General features: G+C 37.1%; 1 protein-coding gene across 2 annotated transcripts in view; it reads right to left on the bottom strand.

Annotated features, from left to right (window-relative positions):
- Positions 1 to 2,052: 2,052 nt before the first annotated feature.
- HTT (huntingtin) overlaps positions 2,053 to 26,164 on the bottom strand; it is an 88,360-nt gene continuing 64,248 nt past the window's right edge. For both annotated transcript variants that reach the window (XM_074904432.1, XM_074904433.1), the window contains 19 exons: positions 25,895 to 26,040; positions 25,272 to 25,449; positions 24,892 to 24,987; positions 23,208 to 23,395; positions 21,810 to 21,936; positions 20,514 to 20,614; positions 18,102 to 18,256; positions 17,594 to 17,733; positions 17,348 to 17,430; positions 15,799 to 15,929; positions 15,490 to 15,619; positions 14,564 to 14,719; positions 11,779 to 11,969; positions 11,102 to 11,216; positions 10,661 to 10,874; positions 10,403 to 10,508; positions 8,874 to 9,036; positions 8,011 to 8,171; positions 2,053 to 7,064 (listed from right to left, as the gene is read on the bottom strand). In XM_074904432.1, the coding sequence (XP_074760533.1) occupies positions 6,851 to 7,064; positions 8,011 to 8,171; positions 8,874 to 9,036; positions 10,403 to 10,508; positions 10,661 to 10,874; positions 11,102 to 11,216; positions 11,779 to 11,969; positions 14,564 to 14,719; positions 15,490 to 15,619; positions 15,799 to 15,929; positions 17,348 to 17,430; positions 17,594 to 17,733; positions 18,102 to 18,256; positions 20,514 to 20,614; positions 21,810 to 21,936; positions 23,208 to 23,395; positions 24,892 to 24,987; positions 25,272 to 25,449; positions 25,895 to 26,040 (2,795 nt within the window). In that variant the 3' untranslated portion in view covers positions 2,053 to 6,850. The remainder of the gene's footprint in view (positions 7,065 to 8,010; positions 8,172 to 8,873; positions 9,037 to 10,402; positions 10,509 to 10,660; positions 10,875 to 11,101; positions 11,217 to 11,778; positions 11,970 to 14,563; positions 14,720 to 15,489; positions 15,620 to 15,798; positions 15,930 to 17,347; positions 17,431 to 17,593; positions 17,734 to 18,101; positions 18,257 to 20,513; positions 20,615 to 21,809; positions 21,937 to 23,207; positions 23,396 to 24,891; positions 24,988 to 25,271; positions 25,450 to 25,894; positions 26,041 to 26,164) is intronic.

Below are 26,164 nucleotides of genomic sequence, written 5' to 3'. Positions count from 1 at the left end.
AGAAGGCAGGAGGAGAAGGAATGAGCTTAAACCACATTGCTGAGAGATGCAAGGATCAGATGCCTCAAAAGCACTTAAAAATACCTCCCAGGTCTCCAGTATCCAGTGTTCGTTTAAAAGTGTTAGTTTGAAGCAGTTATGAAAGCAAAGAAAAATGAGTATGAACAAAGTATAATTGAAGTAATATCTGCCCAAACTTGCCTGAAACAAAAATTAAAAGGTGAGCTGTGTTATTTTCATAGATGTTAAATCAAATGCCAAAGGTGGTATTTGAAATGTCAACATTAACAAGACATATCAAGAAAAGTGAAGTCAGGAAGCTTTACAATTGCATTTCCAATTGGATGACAAGACAGATAACTTCAATCCTAGAGCTACTTAACAGCAAAACAGGGATGAAAACACACTTAGTGTCTCTTCCTCAAGGTGGGAAAGGGGTAGAAGAGACATTTCAAGTGTGCGGAACACTGATTTGAAGATTTACAGTGCACATAATTCAAGATGAGATAGATTAGCAAAAACATACTGTTTAAACGGTCTGATTTAACCTGGCTTACAACTCTGCAGACATCTGGGGCATGGTCAAACCCAACCCTTAGGGACACATTTTGCTTGGAGCCCAAACACTGCAGCCTAGCTGAAAGTACTCCAAAATGTAAATAATGAGGTAAAACAATCAAGGTTGCACTTGATCAAAATCTACCCACGACATTTGCAGTTCGAAGGATATGAAAACAGCACCTGGGGTGAGGATTACTCTGCCATACTTGGATGTATAGCCATGGGAAAGAACAGAAACAAAATTAAGGTAGAATTATGACTGCAATAGAAGAGCAGGAGGTTTGGCTCAGAAGATATTCTATATACTGTATAAACTTTTTCATGTTCCTACTTCCAACTTTTTAACAAACCTGCAAGTTACAAATCTTTTCATCTCTTCAAACAGTTATGCAAAACTTATGGTATAATTACAGTGTAATTCTACAAGCAATCAAAGCTTTTTGTCTTGTAACTGGGGTGGAACTAAGCCAATTTGAAAATGATTGCTACAGTACTCTTACAGCTGCCCTAACTAAAAAAAACAATCAAAACAATACCTATATGGGACAGGAGAGGGAGTGGGGAAAGTAGAAAAGTTAAAAAGTCAAAAAGTTTTAATCTTTCTTTTTTAAAAAGTTAAAAGTCTTCTAAAATGAAATGTTTCATCTCCTCATGGTTGGCAATTCATCTTTAGGGATAATCCTTCCAAAAACTAAATGGGTATTCTGAGTGACAAAAAGATGAAGACTTTATTATTCATAGAAGTCTTCAACTCTGAAGAGAAAGAAACTTACCACAGTGCAGTTCTGTTCCTTGGCTCCACAGCTAAACTAAAAGGTGACAAGAGTGGCTGATCATTTGCTACTAACGCTGACGAGGATAAACAAAACGTAAAAAAATTATTTTGACTGAGAATGAAACCAGCACGTGCTTTCTGCGTTAAGCTAATACTTTAAAGATTACTCCAGAATTTCCAGAGAACAGCCAAGTGCTGCAAAGTTAATCAAAACAAGATGTCTCTGAACAGTCAAGTACTGCAAGACATCCTCCAGTGTTCAGCAGCAGGACCACCCAGAAATTTCTTTTAAGATGCAAGCCTAACAGCTGGGAAACTAAGCTTAGGCAAGTTAAACCATTTCTTCTCCTGTGTAACATTATCCCCCCTCAGGACTGCTGCAGATAAATACACCCTCATTCACAAATACAGCTGTACACTTAAATTTTTTGTTTTCTGATCTCATCTAGAATCCCAGAGACATTTTGGCAAGCATGACTATTAGACACAATTAAAAGCTCAACTGTGATACTTCTTTGTTAATTGCAAACAGCACTGTGATTGTGAAGTGTACCTATATTTGCACAGAGTTCAAGTATTCTTGCAAATTTTTAAAACACCCCATATTTGATAGCTGCTGTAAAGACAAGATATTGAGAAAAAAAACTATAGTAAAAATGCATCAAGACCTTTTTTAAAAAAACAGAAAAATCACTTACAGTAATAGTTATATTTTATTTTCTCTTTTCGTTTCAATGTGCAGTATTTTCAGCAATTTTTTTTTAAACTTAAACATACATCTAAAATTATACTCTCTCCTTTTCCTTTGAGTACAATTGCTTTTGGGGTTGGGGCTCCAAGCTTTTGCTCATCATTGCCCTCAAACTGTACAAGACAACACCGCAGGGTGTGTTACCTTATCCTTAGTCAGGTTGATCCAACTTAACGGTATGTATACACAGACTGATGGGAATGAGAAGCTCACACAAAATGCATGTGACAAAAAGCAGCGCATGCTTCACAAATGCTCTGCAGCATTTATACCCAATTAACTTGAATACAGCTTAAACTTGACTTAAGATGGAAGCTCTCCTGGGTATGACTGTGGGATTCTCAAGATTTTCAATGGATACTTTAAGGTAGCATGCACAAAGAGTTCACCTGAAATCTCAGTATTAAGTAAAATTAGCATATTGGACTTTCCCAAAATTTTGCTACATTGCTTACTCTAGTTTTTACAGCAGCCTGCTTTCACTTTAAAATACTCAAGCTACCTAAAACCTACCAAAGTACTTTGCTCTTTTACAACTTTCATCAATTGTATCCTTATAACCAAGTGTTTTAAAAGCACAAGAGCAAAGCACCTACCATTGTCACTTAGTTGATTTCTACCTTTAGTAGAAAGTTTAGTTGCGATTGTTCATGGAAAAAATCTGCTTTATGCAATGAATGTACTTGAATCAGTTCCCCTTTTTCTCCCACCCCATCCCTTCCAACCACCAGGTAAGATTCTGAATGACCAAATTTATTTAAACTGCTTATTGCTATATTTATTGCTCATTATACCCTAAAATTTCTTTTATTTAGGAAGCATAAATGCTTAGCCATGACAGCTCCACAAAAATATTAAGACAAACCAGGTCTGCTGCTCTTGGAGAACTGTCCTTGCAGTGTTTTTCACACAACCTCCTTATCTGCTATATAAAGTTAACAGCCATTTAAAAAGGAGAATGGTGAGACAGAATGCTCTTAAGGCAAATCTACTAAGTATCAACAAATTACTTTTAACCCAAAAGTTTCCACTTGTTACCCACTTCATTTGATCTAAATCTGTTCATCCATTACTCAGTGCTTTAGGAATGCTGCTGGTGGTTAAGAAACAAGCAATGTATTGGTGCTGAGAAGGCATTCCTACCAAAGCAAAAGTAATACACAACCATCTACAGATGCTTTAGGCAAGAAATGACACCTGAATATGTGCTTTAGAGAAGATTTAAATGAAGTCACATTCAATTTCAACTGGCAAAGAGCATAAATAGTAAAGAAAATACTTTGAAATCTGCAAATAGGAACTAGATTACAATGGGTTGTAATTTCTAACTCCTCGCACTCAGTGCAAGGGAGGGGGCATGCTGAAATGAAATGAAATCAAACTTTAATAGGCCAGTGGGTAGCTGGCCCAAAAACTGTTTATAAAAAGTTGGCTAGCATACAGTGTTCTTAAAGGACAGACACATTACAGATTTAGTAAAGTAGGTTCTTTGACAACTGAATTGTAAATGAAGTTTTAAACATTAATCTGTCTTAAGTATGCTCCCCATCATGCCATACCTCTAGTCTTGCAAGGCTGTAAAGAAGCCAGTTCCACTGCAAAGCACATTAAAGAAATTGTTTGCTTTGGTTAGCCAGGACACCAAATATAAGTTTTAAGCTCAAAACACATTTCTACCCTGTTCTCAGTGAAAAACTGAACAGCCTGATTTCCAGAATTAGCACATTAAAAACATTCTGTGAAACAAAAATTTGCCTTAAGACAATCCCAAGGGACGTGATTTTTTTTTTTTCTCTAAATCCAATATTGGTATTTCTTAGTGGCCATTGTTTTGCTGTCCCCATCGCATACCTCTTGGCTCTTGTCACTAGAAGCAGGCAGAAGTGATTTTAAATATGATTTCATTCCAAAAGAAGTGAGGGTGGGGAAAGCGTGTCTAGGAAGTAGACAGGAAAGTGTGCTGCAGGTGAAGTGTTAGATTTGAAGCACTACCGGTGCATGTTTCCACACTAGGAAGACCCTTAAAAGTTACATTCCCTTCAGGTCACCGAGAATTTCCTAAGAGGAGGTGCCCTTCTTTAGACACTTACAACAGGTTTCAGGAGGTATACTATGACAAATCTCCAAGAGAGGTTAAAACAGATGAAGTTATTACTACCAGTGAATCTGTGTGAAGTTAGAACTGACTGCATCAGCTCTAAAACTCGACTTGAAATGGGTAATGTAAATACTTGCTTGAAGGCCAGCAACAGGCATTTGAGGAAAGGGGGTCTGTTCACACCTGGTGTTTTTCATCCAGCCGTGCTGACTGCTTAACTCAATGTATTCCATCACCAGTTGGAAAGATTCTGTGGCAAGTCCCAAATTGGTTTGGAAAGTTTCTTGAAGGGTCTGGCTCCCGTTATCCCAAGGTAAAGTAACCAGCTATTCTGTGTTAATCATGAGGAGCTTAAAATGATGAAGAATTTAACAGTTTGTAACACAACATATACTGTTATATGGTGAGAATATGACTAACCTGATGCTTAAAAAATATATTAAAATCTGTCTTAAATTTTGGAAAATAGCTTACAAAAATATCTTCACTTAAACTATATATCATACAAAAACTGACTGGTGTGTGGGTTTACAGTACAAAACGATTATTGGTGATTACAAAAGGGAGAGTGATCTATACTACCCTTAATGAAAACACAGGGCATTATATCTCACTGCCTTGAATGCGTCTCTTATCAGAATTAAGATAATTTGAATATAACTCAAAAACTTTCAAACAGTATCTATTTTATTAAATCTTTTTCTGAACTCTTGTTCAGTTTCTTTTAAAAATTACCACAGTGCTGTGGCCCAAGAAAGAAGAATAACCCAACTAAGGGCAGAAATAATTGCTCTAGATAGTAAGATCTGTAGAGAGCTAAATACAGCAACATCTACAGTTGTTTCTACTGCCCATACTATCAGTTTCCACAAGGAAGTGACATCAGTGGACAATTCCTTTGTAATCAATTTATGGGCAGAAGCAACAATTTTTGGTCTAGATTGGAATTAGTTTAAATACATGGGTTTAATAAATACAAATATACACATCTGTATACATTAAATGTTGTCACATGTGTATAATTTCAACATATACATTATATACAGAAATACATACAGTACATGCTCCTCCTGACAACACTATCTCATTTTTCCAAGTGTCACCAAAAGGTGTGATAAGAAAATGAAGAGAGGTTAAATATAGGATGTGACTGAGAACCAAAGTATCATTCCTCTATAATTAACAAATTATAACAACTACAACTAAAGAAAAATGCTGCGCTAGATTCCCCCATGTATGCTTAGGAATCAGTGGGGTTCCCTGGGTGGTGAGTAAAAGCTAAATCTGGCCCTGTGGAGTGTCCTGAAATTCATGGATATTTGTAATGTGTTTGTGTCTAAAGCATTATGTATACAACAGGTAATAAAAGAGGTTGTGTAATCTAACACCTTAGCCAGTCCCAAAGTAGACCACTGCAGCCTTCTAATTCTTAACTGCTAGCATAGATTTGTTTACTCGAAAATGGTTTGAATCCAGATGACTCCACGGTCTCAGTTAGGAAAGGTCAAATGGTGGTTGACTACTGGGGAGCTTGCACCATTTTTTGTCCCTTAAAATGCTCTGCAGCAAATAAGAGAAGTTTCTTAAGTATACAAAATGCTGATCCAGAGTAACTAGTCCTCTCTTACCATTATGTCTCAAAATAAAGGAATTCAAAAGAAGCTACAGTAAAGTGGATCACAAGAATGCCTCCTTAGTACAGTCTCTAAAGACAAATTAATCAACATATTCCAGTTTTAAAGCACTTTAAGAACAAGTGAGATGCAAAACAAGATGTAATCTGTACATTAAGATGGATTTCCAAAAGGAACATGAATTCAAGCACAAGAAAAAAAAAAAATGAGGACAATACAGATGTCAAGACATTCAGTAGCGTGGCTTCTGTTCATCTCAAATTACAGCACAGCTCATGCACCACACATCTTACAATTTTACATACTGTACATTATATAGAAATATTTAAGTTAAAATTTCTTTTACTGATATACTGTACTCAAATTTTAAATCCTGAGAAGAAAAAAGAAAAATGTGTGGTTACGTATGTGCACTACGTCTCCGATATCACCAACACATACACCACAGAATATCAGGAAGTCCAGAGAGAAGAATTACATGCTGGAAGTGTAAATCATGAAAGCCATTTTCTCTTTTCCTTGTTTGGGAGAGACATTAAGAAACAATTTCTATTCTGTACTACACAACAGTATATACAGGTACATAAAATGATGAAGTTTTCTAGTGACTGCAGCTTGCAATAACAGTCTTTCTGTCAGTTTCTTACCGGCTGCACCACGGTGGCTTCAGCTGAACATTAGGAAGAAGAGTAATACCAGTCACCTTGCATGTAGTACTTGCTTATAGCATGTAGTACTTGCTTATATTTTACAGTTAGCATGTCTCAGGTTAGTCCCAAACATCACTTGAAAAACACTGACATATTTCTTTCCACTTACAGGTGCCTGGTGTCAACAACAAGAAGAACTACACTAGACTTTTCAGATGATTTCCAGTGCTGCAGAGCACTTGTCCACACATTCTGGAAGTAAAACTTACAGATCCATATTTACCACAAATGCAACCCCAGATACTTTCTTGATCTTGCATTCCCCACAATTCATACCAGATTCCAACACTAGTCATGCAGTTCCATTATACATCAAGATGTTCAGCATGCTGTGACCTTGTGGACATTTTGCAAACAAGTTAATAAGCGATGATACGGGGTTCCTGGAGATGCTACCACCTCAAACACCGACTGAAAGGCCCTCCGATCTAATTCTTCATCTATCTGATGTCGGTAGAAATCTATGGCCACCAAACAGAAGATGTTAACATCCACTTGCTCTGATTTTCCCATTCTGCTGATAATGTGTGGAAGACTGAAATATAAAAGTTAAGGTCATAACATGACAGAAGCTGCTTGTCTTTTGGTATAGCAGTTCTCCAACACTGTTCTCCAATAAAATGGTGTATTTTTGAGTTCACCAACCATGTTAAAGTGCAAAATACTGTTATGTAGCAATTAAACTGCTATTACAGAAATCCTCTTTCTTCATTAATTTCACAGTTTATCCCCAGAAATTATCTTTAATCTAGCAGTAGTTTTCCTTATCCACTGGAGCAAACAGTGAAATCAACACCACAGTCAAAACTGCTGAAGAGCACTGCTGAGATTAAGAGTCATGAGGTTGTTTCAAACATGACATATGGCCACTTTTTTGCCTGGTCCTGAAATGCGATAGTTATTTTTCTGTTTGTTTGTTTGGGGGGTTTGTTTGTTTTTAAACAAACCCAGCACTGATAGCACCTATGTAGTTTGGCTGATCTCATCCCATTGCCACAACTCACTACTACTGCAGTACACCTCCAGGAGCACACTTGCAAAATACAGTTTTTATGTACAGGATAATTTTCTTTAATTCGAGATTTTTGGTGTTTTTCTTTTTAAAAAATATATTTTACCTTGCAGAAGGAATATAGAACAAAGCTTTTAAAGATCACTGCAAAGCTATCCAATGAAGCTTTTTAAAAAGTCCTTCAAAGTAAGGACCTTCCCAATCATCTTGCATAGTCACAAGCAGCAGATCTTAAAAAAGATTAGTCCTAAGTAACTTTGTTCTTATAACCTGTTCAGAAGTTCTCTTTTTTCCTGCTCAAACCTGAGGCACCAATAGCACAAAATGATATATACCACTAACTGCAGTAAATCTGCCTTTTTTTGTGTGTGTGTTAAACTTGTACTCTTGTCTTTCAAGACTACTGACGTGCTTTACAGAATCACTATATTTACCCAGAAATGGCACACATTCATTTTTTTTAGGATACATTGCTGAAATCCATTGACTGGTGGAAGCACTGACAAAAAAACAGGAAAGACTCCACATTGCCATTGCCACAGGTGTTCTTTGTGTGAAATTAGAGAGAGAGAGCATCACCCAGTCACGGACCATTGAAGACTGTCCAGTGCTATGCAGTGTCTGGAATACCTGCAAAAATATTTTACACATGAATAAAGACATGGTAGATGAACATGAGAAAGAATTAAGTTTTTCTTGTAAAGGTTCTCTCCAGCTACAAAGCTCTGAAGTTCACAAACCAGATTCCTGGAGACAACTCTGGGTCTGAAGAATTAATGAACACAATGCCTAGAGAAAGAGATTCTGCAAAAGTCAGCCAGGATCCAACTGGACTCAACATCTGTGCAAACTGGAGTAAGCATAGAGAAATACAAGACTTGTCTGATGTCTCTATTTTTATATATTGATTGTGCTGTGCATATGCACTCTCAAGTGATGCATGAGTCCAGTAAGAAGGTGCTGAAGAGCAAAATACCCAGAAGCTCAACTGAGTCCACAGGGGCTTGACTGCAGAGCTCACAAGGCCAGATGACCCACACTGGCTCCTTGAGATCTAAAGAGTCTGAGCACCAGGATCACAACTCTTAATTTTCTATTTATTTCCCCATTATCAGCAACTGAACTGTACTGCTGTGAGTTTTGTCTTCCGGGTGACATGGTGATTCTAGCCCTCCATGTCACCCAGAAGACAAAGCTCATGGTAATACAGCACAATCACTGTAACTGGTTTGTTAGATCTAACAAAATTGATATTTGCCCCTCCAATTGAGCTGTCAATTATTTAGAAATCTTCTGAAACATTTAAGAAAAAAAATTAAATATAAACACTACCTTATAAACTACTGTTGCCATGAATTGCGGGTAAGGCTGCTGATTGGATAAAAATTCTCCAATAACTTTATTCATTACATCTTGTGGGGGGAAAAAATCATCGAGGAATTGTGGAAGGATCCGAGCCACTACTCTAGCTTCAAAAGGAAATCCCTTTCTGATCCTGAAAATAAGAAAAACGAATGTATTTTACTATTGAATTCCAGTAAATATTTCGTTCTTTTCTAATTTAATTGGCAACAGAAAAAACATTTTACTTTCATCACTAGATAGGCAAAGAAGTCTTCAACACTCAGGAGTCCAAATCTTCATGTAATCTTACTCTAACAGTGTACTGTTACTTACTCTAACAAAGAGATCTACTATCCAAACTATTAGAAGTTGTTACAGATGTCATGTCCTCCCCCTGCCGCCCTTTTTTAAAAAATAGTCAACATTTTTCAAAGATCTGGAATTGCAAAGACAAGATTTAATAATAGGAATGCTGAAAAAAGCCACCAATAAAAAAGGACAGGCAAATCACTCCTAGTTATCAGAGCAAAGACCATTTATAAGCAGAACACTCATTTCCACTCATAACATATTTGTGGTTTTTATTCAAGACCAGTATGATCAATACATTGAACAGGAAAAGCATGCTGCACTGCACTGTAAGGAGGGGAAATGATACTTCAACTTGAAGACAATCTTACTTAACACTGATTGGAAAATCTTCCTAATAAAGTCTGCATCTGTTGATGTGTCAAGATCAGGTTACTATCGTCTGATTATTCCCTGCAAGAGTTATTTTCTGCTTGCAGTATTCACATTTGTTTTGCTAGTTCTTAGGAGTAATATTTTCAAAAGCACTTGAACACTGCTCTAGTTCTGTTCTCACTGAGTGCAGAAGTGAAACCCTCATTGAGTTTTACAGAAAAACCACTGAGCACTTTAAAAAATGTAAACCATTATCCCACAAACTACTATGCAAAATCTAACATGTTATGCTCACTTAAGACAGCTTGAGATTGTCAGATCAAAACAGGGGTTTTGAAATGTTTCCATTAAATGAGTTCCATGCGAATACAGAAGTTTTACTGTACCCTTTCTCTGCAATTACTTAACAGCCTTGGAAAGAGCAATGCTTGGGTGGGGGAAGAGGAAAAAGGTTTAAACTCTTAGGGTGGTTTGAAAGATTACTTCCCGTAAATTGGATTTATATCCTTGATTACGCAGAAGACATCCTGAAAAGCACTTAAGAGTTTGACCTGAAGGGAGCTGGAAATACATTTAGAAAGTATTACAGTTTGTGCAACACAGTATCAGTTAAGACATGTCTGTTTTCCATTTACATTCCTGTACATTTGTGCTGCCTTCAGCAATTCCATCAGTGTTACTGTATATACTAGAAGTATCAACTTTAAGCAATGGTAAGCAGAGAAACATCATTAATTAAGTATTAGAACTGTCAAATAAAAGAAGTGACCACACAGTGCCAAACAGAATCATTTCCTTCTCAGTGCCCTATTATAAATGTTTTATCCTCTTACCTGTCAAAAAGAACAGATACTCGTTCCATAGCTACAATCACAGATTCACTGTCAGGAGCAGCAGGATTTACATCTGTGGTACGACTGGGGCTGATTTTTTCCTTTCCTAAATCAAAATAATTTGTTACAAGTTTACCGTGAATGCTAAAATAAGACCTTTTTATCCTTGGTAACAAAAACAAAGAATAAAGTTAGCACTGTTAGTAAGCTAGTCTCTTAACACATCAAAGGTATAAAAAAAAAAAAAAAAGTAAATACCTGTGTACATGCAAGTCAGCATTAATCCAAGTGCTGCCATTGCTCTATGGGGGCTCTGCACATTCACTCTGTCAACACTCAGTTTAACCAATGATTCACTATCCAGCCTAGAAAGTTGCTCCGAAAGAAGGAGTCGTTCTAATCCTCTCAGGACACAATGATAAATAATGGATGGTGTTGATTCATCACTTCCAGACACCATGACTCCACACATCTGAAAAAGAAAAAGAGCCAATTACCTTTTTTTGAGGTGTATTTAAGGTCATCTTCTAGCTCCATACCACTGCAGCTAGTATGGACCTGCATCAGGTATTAAGAAAACCTGATGAAATTAAACCCAAAAGCATACCTACACCACAATAAGCTATCTTTAACACTTCACTTGATATGTGGTGATCCCAGGTTACATGACCACCTGTGACTGAAGGAATCACAACATACCTGTATAATTCCCGCAGAGAATTCAGGCCCTACATCAAGTGGGTAATTCTCAATCAAATAGAAAGCAGCTGCACACATTACCAAGATGTGCTGTTGGTTATGGATATTCACACAACTGTAAATAAACAAAACCACTAGTGGTCATTTACATCAAAGTTGTCTAGGTCACAAATACAGACAATATAAACAATCCTTAGAAGCACTAAGTATTTTTTCACATTAAATTTATGCAATTTTTAAACTCAAAGTATCACTGAGATGCCATAGGGGAGCATTAGTTACCACGGAAATCCAGTGCAACACAAGAAATTTTTCAGCAACATAATTACAAGTTATCAGTGCCTGACTTGTTTAGAAGTAAGCTTCACTACTGATCCTGCAAGTCTTACTTCAAGAAGTATGCCTTTTGACAGAAAAACAAGGTTTAGGGAACACAATTTACCAGAGGGTCAAAAGTCTGAGCTATCAAACAGTTTTCTCACCCTCAAATATCCTTTCACTTCTGTAAACCAAACCTAAAATTGGCTGATATTTTCAGTGAAAATGCCAAAGCCTGCCTGATACAACAGCCTGCTCTAAAATGTACTGACAACAGCAAACCATAAAGAGCCCTTTGGTTTGCATCTAAGCATGCAACACTTTGGGGCAAGGGGGGGAAGAGGGGGGAAAATTCTTACTGTGCAACTCCTCTCAAATTGGAGAGCAGATACTCGCTGATAATTGGAATGAGCTGCTTCGCTGTCTCATCAAGCAAGTCACACTCAAGGATATAAAGAATTCCATGCAGAGCTCCGATCCGACTTGGCATATGGGTGCTTCTTAGGGTTGATTCCAGTAGTCGACTTACTGGTTCAGCCACAGCTTTATCCTAATACAACCAATGAGAGTATTCATTAGAAGTCAAAACTGGCTCAGTACTGGTGACTCCTGTCATTTCGAAATACTTGGAACAAATCAAAGAGCAGAAAATATGGCACAAACCAGAGCTCAGCTTAAAACCACTTTTAATCAAATATCGCAAGATTAACATAATCTGATAAGAAATTATTTGCAGATTAATTAGCAAACTGATGCTATTTGATTTACCTGTAAAAAGTTATCTCATGATTTAAAGCCAAGAAAACCAAGATAAGAATTAGTTTAGTATACAGTATGTGCTCTTAAGAATCCTCTACATATAGGACTTGGATGGTTGAAATTTTATGGCCTTCCAGCTAACCACAAAGGACATTTCTGACTGAAACTGGCTGGTAGATGCCTATAGTCTGCATCCAAAAGAACAGTCTGTCATCCACTCAACTCACAGTACAGTGTTCCATGTATTTGTTCTCTGAGACAACTGGCACTCAGACGTACACATCTTTCTCTACCACTCCCATGGATCCAGACAAGGGGATCGAGTGCACCCTCAGTAAATCTGCAGATGACACCAAGCTGAGTGGAGTGTTGATCTGTTCGAGGGCAGAAAGCATCTACAGAGGGATCTGGACAGGCTAGAGCCATGGGCTGAGGCCAACTGGGGAAGTTTCACTAAGGCCAAATGCCAGGGGCTGCCCTTGGGCCACAACAACCCCCAGCAGCGCTACAGGCTTGGGGAGGAGTGGCTGGAGAGCTGATGGTGCAAAAGAACCATGGGGAGTATGAGCCAGCAGTGTGTCCAGGTGGCCAAGAAGGCCAATGGCATCCTGGCTTGTGCCAGCAATAGCGTGGCCAGCAGGGACAGGGAAGGGATCTTACCCCTATACTTGGCACTGGTGAGGCTGCACCTCAAATCCTGTGTTCAGTTTTGGGCCCCTCACTACAAGACAGACACTGAGGTGCTGGAGTGTGTCCAAAGAAGAGCACTGAAGCTGGTGAAGTCTCCAGAGCACAAGTCCTGTGAGGAATGGCTGAGGGAACTGGAGTTGTTTAGTGTGGAGAAGAGGAGGCTGAGGGGAGACCTCATCGCCCTCTACAGCTACCTGAAAGGAGGTTGTAGCAAGGTGGGTGTCAGTCTCTTCTCCCAAGTAACAAGTGAGAGGACAAAAGGAAATGGCCTTAAGTTGTGCCAGGGAGGTTTAGATTGGATATTAGGAAAAATTCTTTCAATGAAACAATTGTCAAGCATTGGAACAGGCTGCCCAAGGAAACGGCTGAGTCACCATCCCTGGAGGCATTTAAAAGACATGTAGACATGGCACTTAAGAAAATGGTTTAAGTGGTTAACAGTGGACTCAATCTTAAGGGTCTTTTCCAACCTAAATGATTCTGTGATTTTATGTTTAGTCTTCAGATATCAAGCTGTATCAGATACTTCACTCCCTGTAACTAAAGTACAGAAACTTACTGAAATATGCAAAATTTATTCTAAACTGTTAAATTTGAAAAGTCTTTTTCTTACAATCTATTTCAAGTATTTAGTAGAAATGATTTGTTTTACCTTGTCTCTGTTTTCATGCAGTATCTAAGATACAGGACAGTTTTACAGTTTGCTCTCTAGTTGCTCTTTTTAAGCAAAGTTTCTACATAACTGAGCACAGGACAAGAAATTCCTGATGGAATCAACTCTTCTTCTGCCCTCCCACTAACCTGTTTTATTCAGCTGTTTGCTTGTGAGAAGGTGTTATTAGTTCATTGAGTGGGAAATTACAGCCTAGTCAGAACAAGCTGATCTCTAAAACTACTTCTGCATGTTTAGCATTACTTTAACAGCCTTCCCTTGCACGGTTAGTGCTATAAGAGCTACTGGAAGCCCTAGCCCAAAAGTCTTTCAAAACTTTTCTTATCACTATTACCCATACAGTTTTATATTAGTCTTGTAGAGTTTCTAGAAATGCTAACTTCTTCCAAAGTAACTTGTAATTTTTTCTTCTAAATAATCTCACTCTGACACGTCCATTGCAATATACTACTGCTCTCTCATCTACAGATTATAAGACAGCAACACATTTCATTAAAAAACGTGCATAAATAATGTTTTTTCCCTAAGTGCAGAACGATGCAATGGAGGGAAGAGTGAGGGAAAGAAAAGGGATACCTGACTATCAAGCTATGTATTCATCACATGTCTTGTCCCAGCCTCCCATGAGATTACAGCCATTCACCTGTGACACAAATCTAGCAACAGCTGTTTCAGAGGCCTCATTTCTGCCCTGAAATGTAACAATTGAGTCCAGGGCAAAGATAACACTCAGCTGAGTCAGATAAACCAAAAAGCACATTAAATTAAATTCAAACCTCAAAAAACAACCCGAATCAAACAACCCTTCTATCTGAGTATGGGGAAACTGGAGATGATGTTTGCAACCTCTGAAAGCCCAGTATCCATATCCTATTACTACTTATAGCTGTGCAGATCAGCTGAGGGATTTTCATGGAGACAAACCACTCTTAGCAAGTACATCAGATTTTGCAGCAGAAGCTAAAGATGAGCTAACCTAGACACTCACGAATTTGCAATAAACTTCAATGAGAATTTCTTACCATTCCGAGAACAGCAGCAGCTTTGCAAGTGGCTGGTATCAAATACTGTACAAGAATCTCATCTTCTGATGGATGTACCTTTCGCAATTCTGTCAATGTTGTATACATCATCTCAAACTGATTCCTTTCTGTAAATAAGTCTGATACTGCCAGAAGCTGTACACAAATTAAAATTGAATATAAAAAAGCCCATTAGCAGACAGCCAAAACCTGACTTTCCCTTCTGTTATAACTGTCAGCAAAAGATTCCTCGATCCATCTATTAAATATGTAAACATTAACTGAAGTGGCTAAAGTAACTATTGTCCAGAATTAATTCCACCATCCATCTCAGAACACAATTACCTCCAAATGACCCTTTTTTCCAAATGATGTACAAAACCAAATCCACTGCAGTAAGTAACTCTGGAAAATGAATGCACACTGCCATTTACAATGTACTAAAACACCCCAAAACGCACAATACATACTCTCTTGCAAGGACAGTTTTATTTTAAGTCTTTTGTGGTAGTGAATAATGGCTATCAAGGCACATTCCACACCCACATTCTTTAGTTTTGCTTCTACGCTTCGATAACCAGTTTAATCCTCTAATACATTGTTGTTCCATCTTTTATTTTCTTACAAAGAGATAGGATAAATAAAATCCTGAAATTTACTTTTAGCAAGTAGTCAAGTAAAAGATTATCATTAACAATAGTGTTTATAATGTAGTAGCAGAATATGCAATCCAGATGCTTATATAGTTTAAATCAGTATAATGTTATAATTGCTCAAATTATATTTCTATACTGCCCATATAAAAGCACTGCTAAGAAAATATCAGTGTTTCCCATACATTAAAAGGTGCTTTACAAACGCTGCTTAGCTCTGAATATTTGGTAACATATACTCAATGATGACCCTGAGTAATAGTTTAGACTTACTGATCGCACCACTTCGCTAATCAAAATGACTGGCGTTCTCTTGCTAGGGTTTGATGGCAATATCCACTGGCTATACAGTTCAAGCAAGAACTGAGAACAAGAATGTATATCTACGCCAGCCCGGTGTTTCCTGCAAGGCACAATAAACAAATGTTAAAATGGCTATTCTTAAGCCCTGCTAAAATACTTGATTTGAAATAACACAGTTATTTACCAGCATCCAATTTATAAACCCAGTTTATTGAACTCAACATGAAGAGACAACAAGTCATTGGTAAGTCCAAGGAGAGACAAGAAAAAGTCAGTCACCTGGTGTTAATAGGAGAGGTTGGTGGTGAGGAAGGAGCAGGTATGTCATTCTCATCTTCTTCATCCTCACCCCACTCTTCTTCTCTCAATGGAGTGATATTATTTCCTAACCATATGGAGTGTATTGAGACCTTGTAACACATGCACAAAAAAAAGAAAAAGAAATAGAAAAGAAGCACAACATTTAACACCCTCAAGTCAGATTAGAAAAATCTTAGAAACAAAACACCTGTAATTTAAATGACAGGCAACACAGCCTCAAATAACATTTACATGAACTGCACATCACTATTCTTTTTTTTAACATTTTTCAACATTTTAGTTTAACTCACTTTAAACCATATGGCACAACAAAAACAGTAGCATCATGTGCTACACAGCAATACAGATGATGCTGAAAGCAGCATCTGGCTAATCTGTAAACCCACACTAACAATGTGCATGCATCATCCCAAAGTCAACATACCAGATCTAAAATCTAAAGCAAAGTCTAAATATTTACAATTTGTATCAAGCAAGAAAATAATTCAGAGGAACTGTAATGACTGCAGTTCAATAGAAAACACATTCCTAACTCTTCTCAAACCATAACTCAGCGTATCTGATTGCAGTATAACCTTTCTTCTGAAAGCAGACAAGACTAAGTCCTTCGACTCAGACTAGATTAACTATTATCTACAAAGAAGAACTAAGAAGCTGTATAAATACAAGTTTCACAGCCTGTGTTTTAATATAGGTATTACTTTAAAAAGTTACTTATCTTACATAGCTCATGACTTCTTTCTTAGACAAAAATCCACCCTTACATAGAATTCTTTTCCATGTTATGTAAAAATATATGCACATTTATTTATTTTTCAAGTAGTATGCCTAATGACTAGCATAGATACACAGCTAACAGTTTTGGTAAATAACACACAGGGTCTTTAAACCTGCAAATATGGAACGTTCAAGCCATTCATAACCTCAAGAGAATATGCAGATGCCTAGACACAAAGAGTGATCATTTAGTCTTCCCTATGCAAAAGATTCCTCAAGAAAAATAACGTAATCTGAGTTTAGTTATTTAAGTTTTTTCACTAATACATACTATTAAAATAGTGAAACAAATATTACATTTAAAACTTACATGTAACTTCATGTAAAGACTAATTTGTCAAGGAGATAAATAATTGGATATGGACTATTTTTTTATTCACTGTATGTAGTGCTCATTTTCTAACTAACATCATCCAGTGAAATTTATGTCCCTACACTGGGTTCATTTAAAATTAAACCAACACCGCTTATTTTACGTCCAGTGATTTTTCATTTCCGAAGGACTACTGCAAGCATGCAATAGCATGCTCACAGGTAGACGTCACATATACAAGCAAAAATTCCATGAGGTGGGACAGCTGGCTGAGAGGAGTCACCCAGTTATGATCTATCCTGCATCATTCAGAGCTTTTAGTTTACATTTGATGTTAAGCAATGCCTCTTAACTGAATTTTCACAAACTGGAAGAAATGTAGTAAGAGTCAAGTTCAAAGTTAAGGTTTTAACAAACCTGTCCCAGTTTATAATCCATATCTCCTATTTCTCGTTCAGTATTGATCTGCAGTAAGAGTTTTTCATGGCTGATAAGAGCACCTATAACAAAAAAGAAGTTTTAAAAATATGCATTACAAAGTAGATTGAAAATGGCTTAATCTCCTTCAAATTGGATTTCAAATAAATTTTGAAGAGTATCTTTTATACTTTTTAAATGTAAAAGAAATTCACTCTCCCCTTCCCCCCACACAAAGGCACTTACCTGTAGTAGCAGGAGAAAGCGATGGAACAGGGTCCCAAGCTTGGTATAAGTGATGAGTAGCAATATTATCTCTCTTAGATACCATTGCTTGGATTTCCTGTTCAACAATTCCCCTGATAACACTTAGCTTCCTTCCAAACCTGAAAGCCCAACAGAAATGAGTTTAAACATATTTTCCCTTTAACATTTTTGTGCAAGTCTGATTAGCTTACTCTACAATGTTATAGGTCTATGCTTATTTTCATTATCAAGAGATGCTAAAACTGAGAAATGTTGAGAAATAATTCCGCACACTGTTTACTAGATTCCAATATCATACTTTTTCAGATAGTCTTTTAACTCAGCAGGTTCACAATGCTAAGTCCATGTAACTTCTGTGTAAACAGATCCACCTGTATACACTCGCGTAGAAAATAGTCTCTACATATTTTTGCTACAGCTAGCAACTGTAATTATGTATTAATCACGAGTATAACTTTTATGCATTTTATAACAAGTAAAAAAATACCTTGTGTCCAGAGCTTTTAAAGCTTTGTTGCGGGGCTGCTGTTCCAAACAGCTAACTGCTGGATTGCCTGCAACAGGTATTGTCATTGCACTCAGCACCAAGGAAGTTATGGCTTGTACTGCAAGAACATTAATTTGGGTCCTCTCTGTATCTTCCTGTAAAATGAACTTACTGTAATTTGAATTGTCAAAAAAAAAAAAAAAAATCCCGAAAACACTGAATATCAGTTTGTCATCTTCCACTAAATTATCATTAATAAGCCTAACATCTAGACTTCTTCCCATCCAGAAATCATTATATAAGAAATATGCACAAAGCATTGACTGTAGCAGCAACACACCCATCTCATCAGCCATTCTGCATGCATTCTCTCTTATCCCGACAGCATTAAAACCTCAAGATGTCCATTTCGGAAATTTCAAAGTGTTTAGTTTCTTTGTTTGCACCTACCCAGTAGCTACCTGTTGAAACAAAACCTCAAGACCAAATCTGAGTTGGAAACTCTTCAGAGAAGGATCCATATTAACTGTTTTTACTAACTGCCCATTTAGGAATGAAACTCAACCTCATAATGAATTTTCATCAGCATCTTTCTGGGCATCATTATCCAGATGCATCCAACGTTTCCTCTAAACCAACATGCTACACATTCAGTATTTAGTACCACTGTAAAAGTGTGAGAAAACTGTAACACCACTTTCTTAAAATATTTGGTTAAATTCAATCTATTATTCATACTTGAGGCACTGTCATTTTTCCCCAATAGGAGTTTTGGAATTATACACATTGCATCAAGTACTTTGCCACTGCAAATCATCACCACTGTAATAGTCTGCTTCTTTCCCTTTTTTTAAAAAAAAAAAAAAATACATCTTAGAATAAACTTCTGGCACTGTGGATTGTAACTCATCCTCCCTGTGTTCATGGTAGCAAGAATCTTCGCCCTATATTTCACATTTTTGCTCAGAACTGTTTATCATCAGTACTTTCACTAAATCAGTTTGGTTTTTTTACAAACTAAAATTAGAACAGCAGCACAAACACTTGCAGATTCTGAAGAGGCAGGATGCTTCTTCTCTGTTTTTGCTTTCATTGTATGGATTTTGATTCCTTTTTGAAAGGATCAGACCACAAAAGAGTCTGAAACTTTTTAGAAAATATAAGATGGTAACAAATTTTCAACTTTTTTAAAAAAAGAATCTTAAGTTTTTATTTCAGAAGAAATTCACATACTGAAATTATAGTAGTGCTTAAAATATTTGCCATTTTTAACATAGTAGCTTTCCTTGGAAAGTAAAGGAGCAGTATTACTCCTGTTCTACAAATAAATATTCTCTATGTGACAAATAAGGAACTACCAATAGCTAGGTTGCCTTAAGTCTGATCCAACATAGCCATTATGTAGAAAAGATTTAAGTCAAAAATTGTGCAGGCTGCACAACAAATGTCCAAGTTAATCTAACAGAAAATGCTAACCCAGCGAAGAGAGATGATGATGCCCAAATCCTTTTTGGAGTCTGATGCCTAGGAAGCAAGGGAAGCAAAGTCCTATGACTGCTATCCATGATCCACTATTTGTAGGCATCTACCCTCTGAATTCTTCAACATGCTTTAGACTCTGCACATCACATCAGGATGGTTCACAATTTGGGAGTGAACGCTGTATGAGTCTAGGACAAAAAACCTTTCAGGTCAAAGAGCTAGAATCTAGTAAAACCAGTTCACGAGCAGGTTAAGACATCTGAAGAGGGAAAGCCTCTTTCATGATAGCTAAGTTCACTCTCATCTTTGGTTTTGGTATAGATAAATTTCTTCAGCTCTGATCCCCAAGTGCCCTCCACTGAATTCTGAACCCTTACCTGAAGCATCGAAGTTAGACGCTCAAATATCCAATATACAGTCTACAACTAGGAGTGAGAAACGTGGGTATGCATCTCTAGGTCAATTCATTTCTAGTCAGGAATCTTACAAAAAACCTTACCAAAGTAACTCCCCTTGAAGTTTGATTATTAGATAGCACAGATAATTGCAGTAATATATACTAGTTACAGTTAACTAGTGTATTTCCTAAAGGCACAGTTCTCTTACACATTGTTTCTTTCGAAGTTCTTTCTGTGCCTAAAGCCAAACATCTAATCAAACAAACTGTGAACTGTGTGTGTTGAGTGACATACTAAAATAAAGCTGAAACAGCTTGACTAGAATTTTTCTGTACTATTTACATGCTTGCAGAAGCTTTAAGCCAGAAGATGGGTGTGTCTGAACTCAATACAGATAAAGACAAGGAAATATAAGCCAGAAATTATCTCTTAGTTTTAGTCACTACTTTTCTGTTTTACACATTTATCAGTAAAAACATTTTTCTTATTTTAAGTAAAATTCAATTAAAAAAAATTTGGTGAATAACATCACCTCTTGTTGGCTCTCCTCTTGGTCCATTACAATAGGTTGAGTCACAAGCACACCAAGCAAGGTAGCCCAAGTCTCTTCAAACTGAGTACGGCTGATCCATCCTACGGAAACACTCAGAGATAGCCACTGATGTCTTGATACAAGCTTAAACATGGAACAGCACTAAAAAATGGTACATTATTTCCCTAGATTTAATTCCATATCACTTCTTATTTGATTTGGCATTTTTTGTAATCACCACAGCTTGAATTTAAACTGTTCTATTTTAGGAAGTGATGAATCCTATAGAATGGTTCTGCACATTATTATTTAAATGGTCCTGTTTGGGTTGTTTCTTGTATACATTTAAATATTTTGGCTGTCCAGCTTTCAAAGAATTGAGATCTATCATGTTTTCACAACACAGAAAATCATCCAGAAAAAACTGGCCAATTCTCACAGGAAAGTAAGTTGTGGAGAATCCCATAATGATCCAAGAAGTCTTCATGCCCTAAAAGCAAAATGACTCAATTGCCTAGGAATAGGTCATTAAAATGCAAGTGCTTCTCAAAGTTTTTCCAAACAGATTTTCACCTATAAAACTGCAGAGGATTCCCAAATAACAAATACCTTGCAGTTTACAGTAACGATATCTAAAAGAATCAAAAATGAGAATGTCATCCCAGGCATTAAAGTGATCAAACAGATATCAGTGCTATACCACAAGTCAGTCAAATATTAACCTCTAGATCAGAGGAGGGAAAAAAAAAGCCACCCCAAAAAAAAACCCCAAACCCAAAGAACTTCTGTAAGCATATGTGAAATTTGATGCATTACCCTTGACAGTCTCATCTGTTGACAAAGACTCGAACTCTTAAGCCCGACTACTCTCATTCAGTAAACTTTGACATATCCAAAAGCTCTGAAGTGACAGCATCTCATTTAAAATACTGAGAGTGTGGAACTAAATTCTATTTATATACTAAGCATGAATCAAAAAAAAAAAAAAAAGGGGAAAACAAAATATCCTCAGATACACAGTCAAGTGTATGCTCCAAAAAACAAGTGGCCATTCTGTAAAAGCACACTGAAATCATCTCCCTCAAAATTGTTTTGGGCTTTATTTCTGTAATTTTTTTCTCTGCATTGAATGAAAAGTAAAAATTATTGCAGCACAATTACTAACCTACTCTGAAATATTATTTGTCTTCTACATAACCAACAGAAATAAACAACGATTCAGTTATTCAGTAACTTCACAACACTGGTAAATGCCCAAGAAGAGACAACTGTATTAGTTTTTCATTTTGTACATACCAAGTGTATTAATGCGATAGATGAACTCCTTAAAGATTTCTTTTTCTTGAAGAAATTCTACGGGGATTTCAGGAAAAACTGTGCCAAAGTCACCTGCAGGTTTTGGTGACCAGCCTAATTTCCAAACCTGAAGAAATACAAAGAAAATCTACTTATCCAAACCAGAAATAGTACTATATATATATAGCTATAAATATGTATGCACCAATCAAAAGGAATGGGACATCAGTAAATAAAGTAGTTCTCCAAACACAAAAAAGCTTAGAGAAAGATCAAATATCTAACACACACAGCTAATACACTTTTTACATGGTATTTCTAATTTTAGTTTGTTTGTTTTTTCATATTTCTCATTATAAATTAATTATTCAGTCCTACTGTCCAAGTTTGGATCTGAAAGCAACTGCATTCCCGTCATATATATCACTTTAGAATTCAAGTGCCAGGTGACTCCTAGATAGCATAGCCACAATGCTGGAAGGTAATTCAACAAACATAGTTCACATACTATTGATACCCAAAAAAGCATGAAGATACATCCAAAAGTGGGCAAAAAAGTCTCAATAAAAAAAAAAAATTAGTATCTTCTGACATCCCCTCAAAACCAGAGTGCCGAGATACAGAGAAAGGCCAGAGAAATGGCCTTGCACATGTCAGGAAACCTCCTTTTGCTCTACCTAGGAAGAATCTAGAAATGTTTCTGATAGTGGTTTTGAAGTTTATCAAAACAAAGACATTTCACAATACTAAAAACACATGGATCAGATAATCACAAGGTATTATTAAATCCATGTTAAATCAGCCAAAAAGAAAAGGTTAAAATACTTTGTCCAAAAAATCCAAGATGATTTAGGAAAGAACAGTAATATACAATTCAAACATATCTGCATGGCATACCATGGTGTGGTACCTACACAAATACCTGAGTTAGTTCAGACACTACTCCAGACACCTCAGCACTACTGCATCACTCTGGTGGTCAGCATGACAAAAAAATGCATTTCTCAATTCAAGTGTCATAAAGAAAGTAGCAGTGTAGGTTTTGCACTCTTTCCAGGGAAAGCAATCCCACTGAGCAGGAGAAAATATTAGCCCTAACAAAGCACCCAAGTCACTGCTTGCTTTGCTTTTCTTAAACTACCACCTGGAAATTCTTTCACATAAGAATGTAAGGAATGACTACACTCCTTTCTAATCAAAGCTCTGATTCCAAAGTGAACTCTTATTTGGTATCTTTACAATGTTTTCCTACTCAGTGCTTAAAAAAACTGGCTGATCAAACTAGCTAAAAGTTGAAGTTCTACTGATGTAAAACATAAGCTGCAACAACCATGTTTGGTTTTCAAAAAGTTGTTCAATAGCTTTTGAAAGCCTGAAAACAAAACATAACAAACATACCAAGGGAGGTACTCTTGTGTAACTGTTCACTAGAGGCAGCCTTGCTAAACTGATGATGATGTTCTTGAGGACAGGAGTAAGAAACGCTGGGATACTGCTGTTTCTTTTGTGCCCCAGTGCCAACACAGTCTGTAAGCATTCCACCATCTCAGCTACCATTTCACAAGCTGCAGTAATGTGTTTAGTTTCTTTGTTGGGAGAAAAAGAAATTCAGTTTTATGGATCTATTTAAAAGACACATCATGTAAAAAGATAAAGAAAACCAAAAAATGCTTTATCACAGAATCATCAAGGTTGGAAAAGGCCTTGTAGATCATGCAGTCCAACCATTAACCTAACACCGTCCATTCTCAACTACACCAGATCCCTCAATGCTGTGTCAATGTGACTCAAACTCCTCCAGGGATGGGGACTCCACCACCTCCCTGGGCAGCCCATTCCAATGCCCAACAACCCCTTCTGGAAAGAAATGCTTCCCAATATCCAGCCTAAACCTTCCCTGACACAACTTGAGGCCATTACTTCTTGTCCTATCGCTTGTTACTTGGTTAAAGAGACTCATCCCCAGCTCTCTGCACCCTCCTTTCAGGGAGCTGTAGAGGGTGATGAGGTCTCCCCTCAGCCTCCTCTTCTCCAGACTAAACACCCCCAGTTCCCTCAGCCGCTCCTCGTACGACCTGTGCTCCAGACCCTGCACCAGCTCCGTTGCCCTTCTCTGGACACGCTCGAGTCATTCAATGGCCTTTTTGTAGTGAGGGGCCCAAAACTGAACACAAGAATTGAGGTGCGGCCTCACCAGTGCTGAGTACAGGGGTAAGATCCCTTCCCTGTCCCTGCTGGCCACGCTATTGCTGACACAAGTCAGGATACCACTGGCCTTCTTGGCCACCTGGGTACACAGCTGCTTAATGAAACAGTTTGTTTACTAAAAAGGACAAAACCACAATAAGGACATATAGACATAAATATTCTACAATATTTCAGCTAGTTGAAGAGTACTATTACCTCCCTCCCTGCAATGGCTTTCATTGTTTGCCAGTCTCAGCGCTGGAGATTACCAGTACCTGAGATCTGTCAGGAGGGCAACTCACATGCTAACCCCAGGCAGAAGAGGCCACACTGAACAGAGTACTTGTGAGACTTTAAAGCGACCGAACTCATCTGTTTTATAAGGAAACAGTCTTATAGCTGGCTCTATGCTAAGTCTCACAAGCAGGTAATTTCTATAGATCGAAGTGGCATCCTACTGTACCAGCACAGTTGGATATGGAAGACAATGGTGTTTGTGGATTATGCCTGACCATCACCTCAACACAGTGCTCCCATACTGCAGAAAGGCAGATATTGAATCTGCCATTCTTTGGAAGAAATACTAAAAATTCTACCTCTCCCACACGAAACTTAAGAAATCCAACAACTTTCCAAAAAGTTCAGTCTGCAGCATGCTGCACAGCAAACAGAATGCCCCCAAAGAAAAATCTCCATTAATGTTTAACTCCCAATAAAAAACAACTATACCTCTTAAATATATATCAACCTTTATTAAATAAACATTTATCAAACAACAAATAAAGTCTCAGGTCTCAGATGAACTCTCACTGTTAAAAAATCAGTAATGAAAATGCTACCTATAAATATTTCTTCAGTGAGTTTTCAGCAAAAATGGATTTCACCATTTACTTACTCTGTGTGTTTGAATCAACTTCACCCTCACTTAAGCCTTTTGAAGTATTCTTCTTTCTTTCAGGGCTAAGGAGTTGATTACCAGGTTCAACAGCAACTGAATTAGACAAAAATATTTAAAAGATGCAGCCATTATATATCTCATATTCCATTTTTCTCCTCAAACCCACATAACAGTCAAATATTTAACATCTCCAAGGCATCTGCCAAGTTCAAAAATAAACACAAAATTTTAAATGCGAAATTAAAGTAGCAAAAATAAATTTGTCAAAGAAATAATTAAAAAGGACTCAGGGGAAATTCCAGACACCTAGTATTTGATCAGTGGTGACTGACAATATATTAAGAAAATTTTCTCATAGCTGCTCAAATTGGACTCACCTGCTTCTATGATAAATCTAATGCAATTAATTAAGGAGCAAGCATATGTCACATTAGCTGCAGAAGCCAGTAAATTCCAGAGACTAAGCTGCTGTAATGTCAGACAGCAACAATCCAGAGCAGCTTGAAGATCTACACTTAATGGAATCTGGTCATGCATTAAATGCCATGATAGTGCCTGTGCAAAAATAAAAAATTCCCATTAATAGCAAATTTTCACAACAGAAGAACTTCTAACCAAAGGTGGTGAGGTTTTTTTACTCAACTATGTAAAGTTTTATTATCAAATTTTATTGATTTTTTTGTCCTGAGAGAAAAGGATTTATTTTAAGTACATGAAAATTGAGAGCATTATATACTGTTTATTCAGTGTCCCAAAAATCAGTGCAGGGCCATTCTCCCAAATGCATTCCATCATTCAATCCACCTCTTCTTGTAAAAAGCTGTCCTTGTCCCATAAGCCCATCTGATTTATGGGCACAGCCCTCATAAGATAACCACTGAAGAAATTTCTACAGTTAAGAAGAAAAAACTGCACCGATCAAAATGGTGATAATTTTAAGCCAAAGTTGTCATGAAATGTTGGGAGACGGAACATCTTTAATTATGCTGTAGTTTCTTACCTCTACTGACATAACTACAAATTTCAGGATATCATCCTCTTTGTCAGGAGGAACACGGAGACCAGCTGGTAGTTTTGAGAGTAACAACAAATACTGAGCCAGTGCACGACAAAGCGTCATTGTAGACTGATATATCACCTCATCTCCTAGAGAATAAGACTGGATTAAATATAGCAGTTCAAATTCTTCCCCCTAAATAAATGTTTTTCAGATTTCATAAGCACTTTTATGCCAAGTATCCTGATTTTTTAAAATAAAAAGTTCATGTAT

The sequence above is a fragment of the Athene noctua genome, chromosome 4 (genome assembly GCF_965140245.1).
Source record: "Athene noctua chromosome 4, bAthNoc1.hap1.1, whole genome shotgun sequence".
In the NCBI taxonomy this organism is placed as follows: domain Eukaryota; kingdom Metazoa; phylum Chordata; class Aves; order Strigiformes; family Strigidae; genus Athene; species Athene noctua.
This window is presented reverse-complemented; position numbering and strand designations above follow the sequence as displayed.